At 42.7% G+C, this 16,914-nt stretch overlaps 2 protein-coding genes across 5 annotated transcripts; one reads left to right on the forward strand and one right to left on the reverse strand.

Moving 5' to 3' along the window:
* Positions 1 to 3: 3 nt before the first annotated feature.
* On the reverse strand, positions 4 to 12,212 carry apc2 (APC regulator of WNT signaling pathway 2; the record flags this gene model as incomplete). Its single annotated transcript, XM_015025486.1, has 7 exons — positions 4 to 9,308; positions 9,419 to 9,633; positions 9,763 to 9,957; positions 10,337 to 10,476; positions 10,602 to 10,700; positions 10,872 to 11,283; positions 11,880 to 12,212. Coding segments are annotated over 7 exons (6,933 nt in total), but the record flags the coding sequence as incomplete, so codon positions are not given.
* Positions 12,213 to 13,175: 963 nt separating this feature from the next.
* LOC106942251 (uncharacterized) lies at positions 13,176 to 16,908 on the forward strand. Of its 4 annotated transcripts, none has more exons than XM_015025487.1 (2): positions 13,176 to 14,286; positions 16,087 to 16,908. In XM_015025487.1, the coding sequence occupies exon 2, from the start codon at positions 16,175 to 16,177 to the stop codon at positions 16,901 to 16,903; it is 729 nt and encodes a 242-aa protein (XP_014880973.1). In that variant the 5' UTR covers positions 13,176 to 14,286; positions 16,087 to 16,174; the 3' UTR covers positions 16,904 to 16,908. The 4 variants fall into 4 exon arrangements, with proteins under 4 accessions (XP_014880973.1, XP_014880977.1, XP_014880975.1 ...); XM_015025491.1 differs by having other exon boundaries at positions 16,091 to 16,908; XM_015025489.1 differs by lacking the exon at positions 13,176 to 14,286 and adding an exon at positions 15,287 to 15,529 and having other exon boundaries at positions 16,091 to 16,908.
* Positions 16,909 to 16,914: the final 6 nt, after the last annotated feature.

The raw sequence follows: 16,914 nt of genomic DNA on the forward strand, positions 1-16,914 counted from the left end.
CAGTTTAAGGAATCACATCACTTTTTATTGGAATGAAGACATTTATAACAACACGCTTCTGTTATTTTGCATGTTTAACATGGCACTGTGATGCTTCTGAGACCCAGTTCAGGTGAAGACCGAGAAATTTAATGCAGCTCAGCCACAAACTGGTCTATGGCCAGGTGTGAACGAGACGGTCAGAAGAACCCAAACAGAGTTGATTCTCCAGCCTTTATTGTCTTCTCAATGCTGGCTGCTTAGCTGCAGCTGGTGAATTTAACTCTGAAGTCTACAGCTACGTGAATTTTGGTTGCTTGGAAATTACTTCAGATTTTGAGGATTTTTCTGTTGGCCTGAAATTAAGCAATAGCAGAAGCCAGATTTGTGTTCCTAAAATTGCTAAGGCAACCAATCTTACTATCGGGAAATTGTTTAAAATATACGCTAAAACAACTGAATATCTTGGGTTTCATGCCTTTCCAATCTGCAGAAGATATTTAGTTTATAAACCTGCAAATGAAGGGCAGGCAACAGATTATTCTTATACAGAACTAGACTTGTGTGCGCTGTTTTGCCTGTGATGTTAGAATAATAATTGTAATGCAGACATTCTTACTTCTTTTTTCTACAATTTTGTTTCTAGAAACGCTGACTTTTGACACTGATAAGATAGGATTTAAGAATAACAAAACCTGTAGGTCTTTAAAGGTCTGTTGGGGATAAAAGTAGGAGGTTACACGGCCTTTTTAATTAATGCTACAGAAGTACAACATGGTGGTTTTGTTATAACAGCCCCTTAATGTAGATTAACTCCATCGACCTCTTCAAGCACACATGAAAGAGGAAAAGTACAACTACAGAGAATATTCATTGTCTTTATAATCTTCACACCTATCGCTACTTTTACAGCAACACATTTAAGCAGATATTAACATGTACAGAGTTGCAGAAAAGAACTCCAGTGAAGACCACCAAAAGACCTGCAGCAGGTACAAAGTTAGACCATAGCAAAGTCAGCAGCCGTTATATGATGTACTTGTAGCTTAAGTGTCCTAAACTGTGGAAGATTTTGTACGTTTCAGCCTCAGAATACAAATTGGCAGCTAATTGTGATGCAAGTTGATGTGAGTCTGACGTCCACTTTACACAACATCAGGACAGTAAAACGCAAATACTTTGTTACATTTCGGCTTTTTGTTGACATAGTGGTTTTGTTATAACAGCCCCTTAATGTAGATTAACTCCATCGACCTCTTCAAGCACACATGAAAGAGGAAAAGTATTAGTTGTAGTTCTAATACAGTGGAATGGTAACAGCGTTTTGGAAAGACAAAAATGCATAGGTCTGACAACGGAAACTTTTTTGAAACAACGCTAATCATGTCCGCATAAACACAAACTGAAAACATTTGGAAACGATTACGTCAGTCACATTATTTTGCGCTTTCACCCAGAATTTTACCCATGCACAACACAAAGAATGTAGGAGAGTGTATTTCACTGTTTCATTAGCCTTAGCAATCTGGTCATGGCAACGTCAAGGCTAGGGAGAGTGTCGGCCAGTGAATCCTTTGCTAGCTGTAGCATTAATATGCTAATATTGATGGAAATGTTTTTAGTCTGTGGAATGTGTAATACTGTGGAATGTGCGCCCAAACTGGCAAGTCATTAGTGTTGGTATGCTAACCATAAGCCTATTTATGGCAATGCTTAGCCTTCAGAGTGTGTAGTAAGTGAGACATTAGCCTAAATATGCTAGTTACTAGCATTGCTGTGCTAACTGAAAGCCTATTTATGGCAATGTCCATCCTAGGGAACATATAGTCCAATGAGTCATTAGCCTAAATATGCTAGCTCAGAGGTCTCCAACCCTAGTCCTTTGGGAGATTTTGGATGAATCCCTGGTGCAACACAAGGGATTCAAATAATTGAATTACTTCAATTCAATTCAATTCAAACATGCCATCAAGTTTGGAAAAGGTCTGGTAGTGAGCCATTCATTTGATCCAGGTGTGTTTGAGCAGACTTCCATCTAAAACCTGCAGGACAGTAGCTCTTGAGGACTTGGGTTGGAGAACCCTGAAGTAGAATACTTAAGCTTCTGCATTGATGCACTGCAGAGTGAGATGGAGAACAGGCACAAGGGAAAGAGCTCAGCAGAGTATACGCACAGTGGTTATTTGATATACAAACATGATTTCATTTGTGTTATCTCAATTTCTCGAAAGCAGTATTTCAAGAGGGGGTAGTCATTTGACTTCAGAGGCTGGTGACTAAAAAAGGCAAATTAAATGTCTGATATTGTCCAACCTAAGAGGTTTCTGCTTACTGTTCAGTCTTAACTTTGTACCTTCTCCTGTGCTTAAAGCCAAACCACCACTGATAACATATTCTTGACTCACTCAATAGCAAACAGTACCTGAATATCAGCAAAATCAAACATCCCAATGCATTAACAGATGCATGTGGCTGCGTTGTTCACCAATTCACAGTTTGCATTGTTACACATTTTTGTGTCACAAAAACACAGATGGCATTGGACTGAAAAATCCTTCCTTTTGAATTACATCATGGCATTATTCAGTACCAACAATGTCTACATCTGTGTGTACACAGTGAATATATGAGCATGCTGTCAGCAGTTAACACTCACCAGAGGGTTTCTGTATACCTGATGTGTTATGTACAATACTAATTCAGAAAGAGGACTGAAGAATGCGACAGAAACCGATACTACTGTTGGAGCATTGAGAACATTTGTGGTAGGAAACTAATTTGAATAAAAATGGCCATCTTCCAAGTCCAGTCTAAGCAGAAATAATGAGATGTGCATTGGCTACTCTACGTCATGCTACTGAAATCAGAATTCAGATTTTGGAGTTTCAGGGTTAATTGTTGATCCCAGCAGCAATGTGACTTTGAAATGACTGGTAAATACAGCTATTGTGCAATACAAAGACATAAGGTCAATGTACGCCAATACTGCTAAAGCAACTCTTTGTATTTATAAGGCCAGCACCTATTCTAAAATATTAGGGCAAAAGCTATTTTTTAACAGATTTTGTTATACCTCAAAAACAGAAGTTGTAATTGTTCGTCAATCAGCTTTGAACCTGTCACAATGCACTATGCCTCCTTTTATAAAGTTTATATTGTTTCTAAAAACCATGGCAATGTTAAGTCGCCTGCATACAAGGTTGATTCCACAAATTAATAAGACAAGAATAGCATTGTAATATCCACCTGTATACAGCTTGCATACAAATAGAAGTAGTGATACATTTATTTGAAGAAATGTCTCATCACAAATGACTTCCATAAGTCTAATGGTCTTGAAGCATCTTTGTTGCTTCAAGACCGAGCAGTTTCTTGAAAATGTTGCATAATGTTGTTCAATTCAATTGTTTCCAAGAGACAGTTTGTGATTGATGTGCTGGGATACAGTTAATTGTCTTTTATGCTTTGACTACATTTCTACCAGGCAATGATTAATCTACAAATACAAAAAAGTATAAAAAGATGCAATATCCTGGATAGATGTTCTCTGAAGGGCATCACGAAGTTTTTGGTGGTCAAATCGGGCCACTCTGTCTCCATGCATACATCCAACTTTTTAGCAATGACAAATGGAAGATCTGATCAGTTGTTCAGAGAGAAAACTTTGAAGGGAATGAATGGGATAGGAGAAAGCGTCAATATTCGAGGTATAGGACTAGCACACTTGTGTCCATATAGGGTGCTGAGTTTAAGTCTGCAGTCATTCATTGATTGGTATCCACCAAATACTCTACAGCTCAATTTTCCCCCCAGCCTTTTCAGTCATTGTTGCTGTCTGGCTTTGCGGGTCTTCCAGGCAGCAGGCCATGGGGCTGGGGGTGTAATTAAATGGAGTGACTCTGGCAGCCTTGCTCCGGGATCCCTGGCGGAAAGTGACAACTCCACCAACATGGCTGTCTGATGTTCCGGTAGTACTGAGGCTCTTCAGTGAGCCATCTGAATCTGCATCCTGATGGCTACTCCCAGAGGCAGCAGTAAATTTTCTAAGGAGAGCCAGTCTGGCCTCTTCCTCAGAGATCACTGGAGCTGTTTCAGCTGTTGGAGAAGTACTTGAGTTAGTCTTGTCATTGGATAAATCTTCTGTCTGGACTGTTGCGTCTGTTGTCTTGCGAGATGCAAGTACTATTGTTGGCAGTTTTCCTGGTAGCGCGGGTAATTTTGGTTTTTCCCCATCAGGAGAAGGCACCAGTGGTAACGCATTGGCGGGCAGCGTGCTTTTCAATATCTGAGGTACATCTTCATCCCTGATTCTCCTCCAAGTAACTCCAGTATTACGCCGTGATGTGGATCTCTGCCCTTTCTTCTTTGTGTCATCCTCGCTTTTTGCTCTTCCACTTGAATCAGAGGACGATGAACGTAGTGAAGAACGGCTGGTAACACGACTCAGTATATTTATGCTTGGTGATGAAGCATGGCGCTTAAAGGTATCTTGTTCTTGTTGGTGCCTGACCCCAGCGATTCTGCCGGTTGCACTTCGCTGGGCTACCCTGCAAGGACTTTCTGAACTTGTTCTACGAGCTGGACGTCTTGCAGATAGATCTCTTTCGCTCGATGTTGCTCTTGACAAAGTTGTGGTCTGCTTCTGGAGGCCAGGGATGGGCTTTTGGACTTGCTGAACTTTTCCAGGATCTTTTACCTGCACCCTTTTTGGGGCTTGCACTGCTAGCTTTAGCTCCTGGCAGCGTGATGAGCACAGGAAGACAGCTGAAGCTCCAGGAGCTGCCCTTCGAGGGGATCCATTTTGTGATCTTGGTGTATTGTGAGGAGAGCCATCACGTCTAAATGGTGTCCTTGATTCCTTAATAAAAGTCAGCTGCCTCAGGAATCCATTTCGATCGGATTCACCACTGCTTGAATGGACAGACGTCATCCTAACCATGTCAAATCGATTGGCTGGTGACACTCTTTTCCCGTTAATCTGATGACTTTGTTTGGGTGAAGTTTGGTTAGTTACCAGTGGTGACAAAGGTCGGGGCTGCCGGGTTGAATTCTGCATAAAAGGTATCCGGACAGGTGACTTCTGAGTTTTTGGTGGGGGAGATTTCTCATTTTTATTAAGAACGGGAGAACGTCCTTTTCTTTCAGGGGGGCTACTGGCTGGTGAGCTGCTACTTGACGAGGTAGTCTTTTTCTGGATTGGTTTACTTGTCTGAGTTGGGGACACTGTTTTCTTTTGTGACTGCTTGGATGGTGTGGAGCTCTGTGATGATCCAGAGGATGAGCTTTTTGGTATCCTTGGAGGTGGAGTAGAGCTCCTTTTCGGAAGAGACAGTTCCACGTCCTGGGGCTGGCCGAGTCTGTGGAGACTCTTTGACCTGTGTTGGGCAAGGTTTGGATTCTTTGGAGCATCTGTCTTGCTTGGCATTTTTCTGGGAGGAGGTCTCTGTGATGGAGCCGTCGCTTGCTGTGGTGTATAGATCACTGTCCTGCCTCTAAACACAACTGGTAAGTTGGGAACTGGCTTGCGTTGTGCAAAGTCTAAAGGCTTATTAGCCTTTTTATCTTTTGCAAATTTCTTTTCTTTAGGTGTAAAGCTAGATGTAGACATGAAAGACAGAATTGACTCTGTCTCTTCAGATGATGGCTCTTGAGATTTTGAGGCTTGCAGTCCAGTGACAACACAGTTAGCTCCTTCCTGTATTGCTCTCCACTCAACACTGTTGAGGTCTGAATCGTTATCCCATCCCGTATCGTCACTATCCATTTCTTCATCCATGTCCCATCTGTCAGAGTCCTTTTGTTTATGAGTAGTTTCAGTTTTTTTCTTCCTGGCAGCCATTTTTCGCCTCTGCTTGGGCATGGCAGATGTTATGCACTTCTGGAGGAGGTCATCCTCTGAGTCCATGCTCACTGAGCTCGGTGAGCTTTGTTCTTCATACTGACAGTGCAAAGTAACAGCCTTTGTCTGCTGTGCCATATTGAGGGTTTTATTGTGTCTGTTTTTGTACCACATTTGCTGTGCTTTTGCTTTATGTTCCTCAAATTCAGCATCACTGAGTGAACTGACGGAGGAGCTGAGTGAGTAACATGCCAGGGATTCATCCCGTAAAAGATTTTGTTTTAATCTCAGAAATCCTCTGGGCTTTCCTTGGGAGTTATCTATCCTGCCTATGTTTGTCATGCTTCGGGAGAGAGTGCTTCTAGCTGCCTCCTTCATCTGTTTTCTGCTGGTTCGTTTGATTACTTCTTCATTGTTGTCACCATAGAAATCGATACTATCCTCTGAAGAATGTGTCATTTGTCGAAACATTTTGTTTTCTTTCTGTGTTCTGGAGTTGACGTTACTTTCTTTGTTTTGTTTTATAACTGGCAGGTCAAACTTCCTGTAGGATCCTTGACCTTGTTGCCTCCTCTGTTGATTTGGAGATCGCTCGCGATTTTTTAGGCTAGCTACTCGGTCAGCTACCTCTTTGCTCTGCATTAGCAACTTCTGAGTGGGAATGACATGTTTGGTGGTTCGGCTCATTTGGATCTCCGGTGGGTAGGCTGCCCCATGTGGTTTGTGGAAGTGTGAAAATATCCGCAAGTCTTCAATCCTCTTTGCATCATTGTCCATCACTTCCTGTTTGCTCAAGCCTTTAGCTGTGCAGTCTTTAGCCCCCCTGTTCTTTAGTGGATACTGAAGAGTTTCATCACTTAAAGATGTTGTACTAGAGAAGTTAACAGGTGTTCCCTCTGCAGAATCAGTGAAGGAAGAATCGTCCAACTTCAAGTCTTTTTGTGGGTATATATTTCTCCTTCTAGGACAGATTTGGGTTTTTCCATTTGGAAGCATGTTAAATTGTAGTTGCATTGGTTTTCGGATCTGGGAGTTGAGTACGTTGGAGGGAATGGCAGTCACCAGGGTTGATCTTACTTTTCTAAACTTTGATGGCATTGCTGAGTTGATGCATTCCTTCAGAATTTCTATGTCTTCTTCTGAGTTTCCCTCGCTGTATCGTTCCCCATTGTCAAATCCTTCCTCATCTTCGTCGGGGTATGGGAGATTCTCGTCATTTTGCTGGAGTAGTGGGGTTAATTTTAACTCCACATCTTTCTGGATGTAGTGCTCATGCAGAGGCAAAGCACTTAAGCTGGAAGCACAAGAGAAATTTTCTGTGGGTTTCTCAACTGTAAAATATATCATGGTTTCCAGGTCGGGAAGGTTAAACCTCTCCTTGGAATCTGTGATCTCTATGAACTTCCGCAGGCTGTTTTCCCACTGTCCTGGCATCCCTGTGGTCTGTGTCTCTGGTACATTCGACTCGACACAACAGGGGGTTTTACTGCGACTAGGAGGCATAGTTTGTCCTGGGCTGTCTGGAAGATCACTGGGGCTTATTGTTCCATCAATCATCTCACTGCATGGATCACTTTGGATTGAACTGGCAATAGAAGGAGACTCAAAACTGCCCAGTGAACTCACAGAGCTACAGCGGCTTAGGACTAGGGGTGTATCATGGATATAGTTCTCAGAGGAGCTTGATGGAGATCTGTCTTCATTTATAGCAGGTGAAGCGCCCCTAAGGAACACCTTTTCCTTTTTGGGAGTACGAGATATCTCAATGGGATCTTTCTCTTTGATGGGGAGGGTTTTTGAGTCTGTCATCAGCAGCTGACTGTCGCTCAGATCCTCTAAAGTTTCATCTTCTTGCTCTTTCTTCACTTCTTCGCCATCATCCACCTCAATTATCTCTAAAGATGAGTCACTCTCCAGCTCATTCTCACTCTGTCCGTCTAGCCCGCCGTCACCAGAAGAGAGTGAGGACAGTGAACTGCATCGTGAGAAGCAGATTGGAGTGTTTTCCACGGAGTATTTCTGGACCGTTTCCATCGTCCCCACTGTTGGACTTCTGGTGGAATTCATTGGAGCAAATTTTGTAATACTTCCACCAGTCAGTACAGTGGGTACCCATGCTTGCCTCCTCATCGCTTGGGCGGCCTGAACATTGATGGCCGTCTTTGCGACTCCAAATTTTGCCACACTCTGGATGAGTGGGACCTGTTGATAACTAGGAGAAAGTTTGATCGATGTCATGCTTACATCAGAGGATATTTTAGTGGACACACTGACAGGTGTTTGTACTGGTTGTTCTTGGTTCTTGTCGATGTCTGTGTTGCCGAGCTCCACATTGTCCATAACTTTATTATCCACAGAATCTCTCTCTGGAATATCCTGCTGGTTAGTCTGATTCAGGACGCTCTGTCCTACATTGAGATGTTCCTGATGAGCCACTTTGAGGTCAAGCTGGTTGGGTCGTTGTTGTTGGATTGCTAGAGCCTTTGGAACAGGCCGCACCTGGTCTTTGCTACCGCAGTATCCATCACTGGTGCTGCCACTGTTCAGGCTGTCTGTTGACACACTTGTGTGGGCAGTTTTGAGACGTAGAAGGGCATGGGCTCTGCTGAGGCGTTCTCTGTAGGCTAAGCTGCTCACATCGGACAGCCGGCAGGGGGAGCATGAATTTGCTCGGGCTTCGTTAAGCTCATCCTGTCCATAAGGCCAGTCTGCCAGGTGGTCCTCAGAGCTGAGGCTAAAACTGTCCTCAGAGGAAGTGTGCATGGTGATGTCATCCACGAGTCTGTCAATTTTTGCCACTGTGTTGGTAATCTTCTTTGCTAGTTTCTCTGCTGCAGCAGAGACCACGTCATCAGGAGGAGCATGTTTCTTCTCAACCATCTGAGGCAAGTCTATATCTCTCTCAGGTTCATTATCCCTCCTATGGGGCTGATTTTGAACAAAGTTGGAGTTGGTGAGATACACTGGCAGCAAAGAGAAGCTACCAGTGTCCAAACTGTTGGAGTTATTGGGGGCTTCATCATCATCAAAGCAACCAGAATCAGAGGCATAATCCTTCGCCAGACTTTCAATGTGCCTAAGAGGTTTGTTGAAGCTCAAATGCTTGGAACTCTGTTTCTCAAGAGTATCAAAGGTCTCAGCGAGGTGTTTGGCATTCAGCTCAGCCTCAAAAGCTTTCTGTTTCCTCATATAGAGGGAGGGCACGCAAGAGCCAGGGGATAGCACTGCAGTGTCTTTGTATTTCAAAGGTCGATTGGTGAGGAGGTTCCTCAAAGCTGCAGCGCTGCCCATGGCGATCATCTTGTGCTTAGAGTGGATGAGGTTGCGCAGCATGCTAACCGCCCCAAGATCCCACAGCAGCTCCTGGTCTTTGGGACTCCTGGCTGAAAGGTTCCAGAGAGTCCCGCAGGCATTGCTCACTATGGTCAAGCTGTGAGAGCGCAGGTGCGCCAGAAGAGTCTGGAGACAGTTGTGGTCCCGCAGGATTTGCCTACACAGGAAAAAAAAAATAGACTTACTTAAGCTTATATTTTTATGGATACTGAAGGGAACTATAGCATAAAATGTTTTTACTGTATCGGAACACAGAACTTCACCCACCTGTAGTCCTCTCGTGTGGCGATCAGACTCGACACATTTCGGAGAATTCCCCCTCCACTTTCGATGATGGCGAGCGAGTTGGTCTGACAGCGGTATGTCAGCGTGCTGACCAGGAAACCCAGAGATCCGTCGACGGAACAGATCGCCACTTTGTTATCAATGTTGTGGGCTGACAGGTTCCACAAAGCACTGAGGACACTCTTCAGAGTTGACTCCTGTAGAGAAGCATATTTTTCTCAACACAAGAGCAGGAAACTTCAGTAAATGTTAAACCCTTAGCTCCATTTTCTACAGACCAAGTTTCCATTTCAATACCTGTATTTCACCAGTTTAGTTTTCTGTACCTTGGTTGCCTGCAGGGCACAGGTCATGAGTGCAGACACACAGCTGATGTCTCTCAGAACTCTCTTGGTGCTGATGTCGGCCCTCCAGGACAGGTTCCTCATGACGCTGGAGACCACCTGATGAAGCTCCTCGCTGTCTGAGGACAGCTGGGCCACCAGAGCCTGGAGGCAGCTCTTCCTCGAACACAGGGTGGCCTGCAGGAGGACGATGAGGGTGCAGACATGAGTAACAGACAAGCTAACACTTCTGATATGCTAAACACTACTGTACTGCTTGTACACATTCCTCATGGCCAAATTCTTTACTTTACTCAAATTAGCACTCCCAAATATAAATATTTCACCATGAGTTTACTTATTGGAATCAGGCTCAGTGGATAGAGACAGGGAATAAAGTCTTGAGAGGCAAATATTTCTCTGAACTCCATTTTTCCACATTTAAACTAAAGTCAAATTCTCTCCAGGTCTGTTTTCTTACAGACAAAATGGATGACCTGTGTCCTGTTGGTTAGAAACACTTCAGGTCCATTTAGTCTAGGATTTAGGGGATCCTGCCTCCACTGTTTGACCGAACCTTATTGACGACGTCACCAAAGGTGAGGTTGGTGAGGCCCATCCCAGCGTAGCGGCGCAGAGCCATGTTGATGGGGTCGTTCTGCATGCCATACATTTCCTGCTCGAGGTGGATGAGATCTGCCACCACCTGAAGACAACCTGGTGAAGAACAACTTGCTCTGAACTCAAAACTCACAACAATTTACACTGTCAAGCTAGCTTAGTGCTAGAATAAGTCCTCTATTCTCTCCCAGATGCTAAGAATTAGAAAGTAAGGCACAAACCTAATTCATTCATGGCGCGTCTGTACTCTTCTTCAAAGGACATCTTCATGATGGCACACATGGCCTGACAGATCTGAGGGTCCACAGGTTCAGGAATATCTGCACATCATAGAAAAAGTTAAAGGAGGTCAGCTTAAACCAAATCAAAGCTTTGTGGGATCAATAAGGGAGTGTGCTCTAATCAGAGTACTTTCTGTAACAAGTCCTATTAGTCTACCTGGAGCATCTGATGCCACTAACTTGTGGTTCTTGTGAGTATTTTAGGCTCACCAGACGTTTTGGTGCCTCCAGGTGAAGGCGTCACGGCATGACTCTCGAGCCAGTCCCAGCCGCTGTCGCAGTAGGTCCGGATCTGCTCCAGCATGTGCAGGACCTTCATCTCCCGGTGGGCCTGGCCTTCGTCCTGCTGTGAGAAGATGATGTTGTGCAGGGCGGCGCTCGCTCTGGATTTGGTGTCTCGGTTGCAGCCGGTTGAGGCGGTGCCGCCTGCCGTCTCGCCGGGAACTCCATCAGGAACTCCACCGGGAACTTCATGCAAGATCTGAACCAGCAATGGGACACAGCCGGACTTCCTCATGGCGATGCAGCTGTCCTGAGAGCTGGACAGGGCCAGGAGAGTCCGGGACATCTCGTCCTTGTCCCTGTTCGCCAGCATGGAGAGCAGCCAGAACACCATCTCCACCTGAGGAGGAAACATGAACAAAGTTAAAGCTGGAGACACAGAGAAACGGGCCGGTGACTGTAATCAGGTGCTTTACAGAGTTTGCTGATTTGGTCTGCATCAGAGTTCGATTACGCATTCACACCTCCCCAAACGAACCGGACTTTCTAGACAAACAGAGTTTGATTTGATTAACTAAACAACTGCTGAGTTTGTTGCTGCTTCTTGACCAGGACTACCTTGAAAAAGAGGCGTTTAATCTCAAATACATTTTATTCTGGTAAAATAAAGGTTAAGTAAAATAAAATTAGATTTGTGGTTGCCATGGAGATTAAAGGATTTATCAAACATCCATGAGAGAATCAAAGCAACACTCCATGTATGTTTCTGATGATGGAATAACATTATAACTTGATGGAAAGCTAAAAAGAAGTAGATTTTAAAGATCTTTTCTATTAATCAACAAAGCCAACAAGACACTTTATTCTAAAGATATTTGTGTGCCTGGTTAAATGTTGAGGTAATATGAGTTGATAATAACCTTGTTGGTGTGTATATGTTCAGTATTTCTGACTCTTTAATGTTGGAAACCCTGAATGTGAGTGAGGAATTGTTACCTTGCTGCCTCCGTCTGCAGCTTCAGCTCCTGCGACTGCAGCCGATGAAGAGCCGCTGTTCTCCGGTTCTCCAGCAGGGGGCTTCTCCGCTCCAGACAGCTGCACATGAAAAGGGAAGAAGAAAGCATGAGAAAATCTCTGACCCAGTTTCACTGCTTTCACAGCTCTACTTGTAAGAGGTTTAGAGGTTTTACTGAAACTGTCGCTGCTGTGGCTCCACAGACTGCAGGGCTTTATTAAAAAGAAAGGTAATGGTGCAGAAAACCAAACAAACTCGAAACAGGTAAATACACTAATTCCAGTTTGAATGTGTCTTTTTGTGAATCTGACAGCTCAAATCTGCAGATTAATGCGGCCTGGAAATACCCAGTTTCTACGTATTTGTGTCTGGGTTTGTAAGAGAACAGAAAACATGTTGTAAAATGTTTGTTTTACCACCTGCATACTAATCCTGCTACAGATTTTTGAGATCTTTGTGTGAATCTGATTCACATCCAGACATTTAGGCCCGTGTGCCAAAAACCGCATTCCTTCAGGTCCATAGAGCAGCTCCAGACGGGAATAAAACACAACTTCATTTGGATTCACAGCCTGACATCCTCAAGAGATTTATATCAAAGCCTTCACCCTCCCGTCTTCTCTGCATCCCGTCACCATGGCAACGCCTCCGGCTGTGAACCATGTGTAAAGCAAGAGCTGCCGATGAACAAAGAGCAGAGCTGTTTGTGTGTTCTCCTCCTGTTTAACAAAGGAAACCTCGATGTTTGACGTTGAATCCGCCGTGGCTCCGATCCAAACGGGCCCCATTAGAATACGGGCTGCAGCAGCAGGAAGCAGCAAGGAGCCGACAAATTGGAGGCCGGCAAGCGGTGCTGCTGCCCCGACCGGCTCCATCTGCCTGTCCGTCTGTCTGTGACAGAAGATGGAGATAAACTGAAATTTTCTCCATGCTGAAGTTTACCGTTACGTTTTGAAAGCGAAACCAGGCAGAACGCCGATCGCTGGTCCACCGCCTCGGTCTTAAAGGGGCAGTAACGTGTAAAATCTACTTCTTTTATCTTTCCATCATGTTTAATGTTATTCCTTCATCAAAAACAAGCTTTGACTCATTCATGAATGTTTGAGAAACCTAGCTCCGCCTTCGAATCGCAGCTCCTCCTCCACTCAGCTCCTTCAGACTAGCCAGCAGAAATTAGCAAACACCTGGTGGAACTGCGGAGCTCATTATAGGAGCTGCTGCTCCTATAATGAGCTGCTGGTAGAAACGTTGTTAAAGGGTTAACAGAGGAGCCATTTGAGATGACTTCCTGGAGGCGGAGCTTCAGAAAGAGCAGGAGATTTTAAAGAGACAGAGGCCCGATTTCAAGGAGTTTAATTAGGAAGTTACATTTCTTTAAGTCATATTTGCTAGAGCATTTGATAATAATTTAAGGTTACTTTATTTGCTATAAAATGGCACTATGCGCCTGGAAAACTCAAAATATCGCCCCTTTACTACTAGACTTGTAAATAAATGACGAGATCTTTCAATTTTAAAATGTAATGTAAAAAGCAGATCTGTTGCTTAACTACTTTGACCAAGAAGAACATATTTCTAAGCAGTTCTGTTTGGGCCACTCCTTTCAAACCATCAGAAAATCAAATAAACAGATTTTTTAATTGCCCATTTTGACAGCAACCATCCTCCATATGCATATTATTTTTTAGCAACGTATCATTACTTTTATTGGGTTGCTGCTTGCTGCTGAAAAGGCATGAACCTCTAGGATTTTTAATATCTACAAAAAAAATTTAATGAAGAAATTTGGGAGCAGAAAGAGATTAAATTGGACGCAACACCGTTTGCATCATTTTAACTGTAAAACAGGAAACAAAGTTTCTAATTAACAACTGTTTAAAAAAACAGTCCTAATTAGTTCCAATGTCTTAGACATTAGAACAGATTCAGACCTTAATGATTTTCATCTAGAATGTGGAACTGAAACCATGCTGAAAATCAGGAAATGCTGCATATCTGCTTCTAAAAAAACATGTTTCACATGTAAGAAATAACTGACTGGAGTTATTGTTTTCTTTCTGAAATTGATCAGATTTCTCCGTATGATTTGGGGGCCGAAGGGGCCGTCCTACTGAAACTGCCCGGGGCCCTTCAGAAGTTAAGCCCGGCCCTGATCCAAACATATGTTGGATTTTCCTTCTTTTCAAAGCAGAAACCAGAACTGCTGCTTCCTGTAGCCAATCATGTCCTCCGGTGAGTGAAATATGGAGTCAAACAGGTCGGACGGCAGCGGGATGAGCTGAGTGACAGAGAGTTTCTGAGGGAGACGCTGGTTCCTTTCTGAGGTCGGATCTGTTGTTGTTTGGGTTTTTAAATGAAGGATGAGGGGAAAATGCGACTGAGGCAGCGGTGAGTATGTGATGATCTCCTAATGTAGATTAAATTTACCTCTGAACAAGCCTGAACAAGATCGGAGGTTTATGGAAAACCCTGAACACACCTTCTGCTGCCAGCTTCCCAGTTTCATTATGTCATGGGTTTTTTTAGTTTCATGGTGTTATGCTGGTAGAATGGGTTATTAAAGTTACGTCACGCTGTGCTATGATCAGCAACATTTTAGACTTTATACAGTACAAGGTGATTTAAAAAATAGACATACTTGATCTGTTTGGTTATTTCTGATGAAGTATTTACAGCAGTGGTGTCCAAACTAATTCAATTTGAAAGAACTCCAGGAGCAACAACATTTTTAGCATTTTTTTCATAGTTATAAGCAAAAATTATTTTATATTTATCTGCTAAATAGACAATAAACAATTTAGTCCAAGTTTGAAGAGACTTAAGTGTGACATTTTTAAACAAGCGCTAATTAAAGATGGAGGGCAACATCAGCTCCATATTATTATATATATGATCCATGTATCCTTAGATTACAGTAATCCAATTGTTTTATTTCCTTTTAACTCTTCTTTCCTTTTAAAGTCTGTTTGGCTGTGAACACAACAGTTTGACCTCAGTCACATGAAATAAGTCTAGATTTTGCTATAATTGTTTTTTATCTTGGGATTTGGTTTTTAGTATGATTTGTCAAAAACAAATACTAATATAAATAGATATTTATGAAAAACATGAGAAAAATCATTAAGCGGAGAAGGAAAATTATTCAACAATTACATTGGAAATAAAAGATAAAAAGAAGTAATATTGACAAATATTCCTTTATGTCACATTGTATAATTAAAGTTGGGAAAAGTTTCTATTTTCAACATGAACTGAAAATAGATATTGCATGTCAACCATTTTTCCTGAGAAATGTTTCTTTAAAGAAAAACGTACGAGTCGTGGGTGACCATTCAAAGCTAGTTGTTAGCCTATCTGTGCTAATGTTTAGCAGAGAAAGTAAGAAGGTGATTAGCCTATCCAAAGCTAACGCAGCGCTGTTTTAAACATGCCAGGCCTTTAGGGGGCAGTGCAGCACAAAGCTAAAACCTCTGACAGCCAATCAGAACGCTTAAAATCAACCATGTCTTCCTGTTTGGAATTAAATGTTCATTTGACTGGAAAGATGTATAGGTTGAACTAATTTTAAATAGAATATAAAGTTAATAAAACACCAGATGATGTTGATTGGGAATCAAGTCAAAGCAAGTAGGTGGAAGGATTAGCGCATTATCTGTTGCAGACTATAATCCGCGGGACTTTAAATCTCTATTTTTACAAACACAAAGAGAAATATAGAGTTCTCTCAAAACTTTGGCTGGAGTTTTTATAAATAATCAAAACTTAAAAGTACATTTTCAGCAGGAAGGAGCTTGTTTTAAGTCAATAATTCCTTAATATTAATGAAAAAGTTCTAGTTCGACTGGCAGATTATTTCACTCATAACATGGAAAAATGTCTGTTAAATAATCTGCCAATGGGAAAAGTATTCTTTTTTAAAAATCAATATAAATAAATTATTGACTTAAAACAAGCTCCTACTTCCTGCTGAAAATGTGCTTGTAAGTCAGTTTTGTCTCATTTCAAGTGTACGAAGATATTTGCACTAGAAACTAGACCAAAAATACTTGGTAAGATTTTCTGTTTTTGCAGTGTGTATCAGGATGCTTTAACTTAATTACTGGAATACTTAATGCTAATATTCCAGTAAAATAGCATCTTTCAACTTGTAATCACTATTAATCACTGATTCCACATATTTCCTGTTAGATAGGGCTCCATGCTGACTGCAGATTTCAAGGCACATCAGAACATGTTGGAAATCAGAACAGTAAAGCACTGAAGCAGATTGAGGAAAATGAGTGTTCCTAAAGACCCGCCGGCGGTGAAGCGGCCTGAAGCCCAGGAGGATGACGACATCGAGTCAGAGGAGCCGAAAGGCAAAGACGAGCAGGGAAAGGATTTCCCGAAAACGACTCAAACAGCAAAACCAGCGTTCAACCCTCTGACTCTCATCAAAGACGACTTCAACCAATTTAAAGAGGAAATGAAGAAAATGTTCAGGGACAAAGACTCGGATCCCAAACCGAGCCAATCAGCGGAGAAGAGTAGCAGCCCTCTGACTGTCCTGAAAGAGGAACTCTCCAACGTTTTCCGGTTTGGTCCTTCAAGAGGTCGAGAGGACAAGAACGTGGAAAAGAAGGAAGACTCCAGGAACAACCCCAGGACAAAAGCCTCAAGAGCAGAGAGACCAGATGAAACGCTGACGAGTCTGTTCTGGAGGGAGAAACCTCTCCTGAAGACGGCTCAAACAAATCACACGAAGGAGGTTAAAAAGAGCAAAGAAGACTTCGAAATAAATCCAACAAAACAAAACAAAGAAACTGAAAACACACAGGAATCTAACGACCCGATAAACTGCCTGGATAAATCCAGTCAGGTGACTGGTTGTGGTTCAGAGAAGAGAACCGAGAAGACAAAGACTCCAAAACCACAGAGTGAGAAGCTGTTTGCATCAACAGCAGGTACGGCTCTGAATCTATCAGCCAAACATAAGATCATCAACTCTGCTGTATTATCTCTGTAAAAACAACAGAC

Source organism: Poecilia latipinna, unplaced genomic scaffold, assembly GCF_001443285.1.
Source record: "Poecilia latipinna isolate Pla-1442-1.1 unplaced genomic scaffold, P_latipinna-1.0 Scaffold4145, whole genome shotgun sequence".
Lineage (NCBI taxonomy): Eukaryota > Metazoa > Chordata > Actinopteri > Cyprinodontiformes > Poeciliidae > Poecilia > Poecilia latipinna.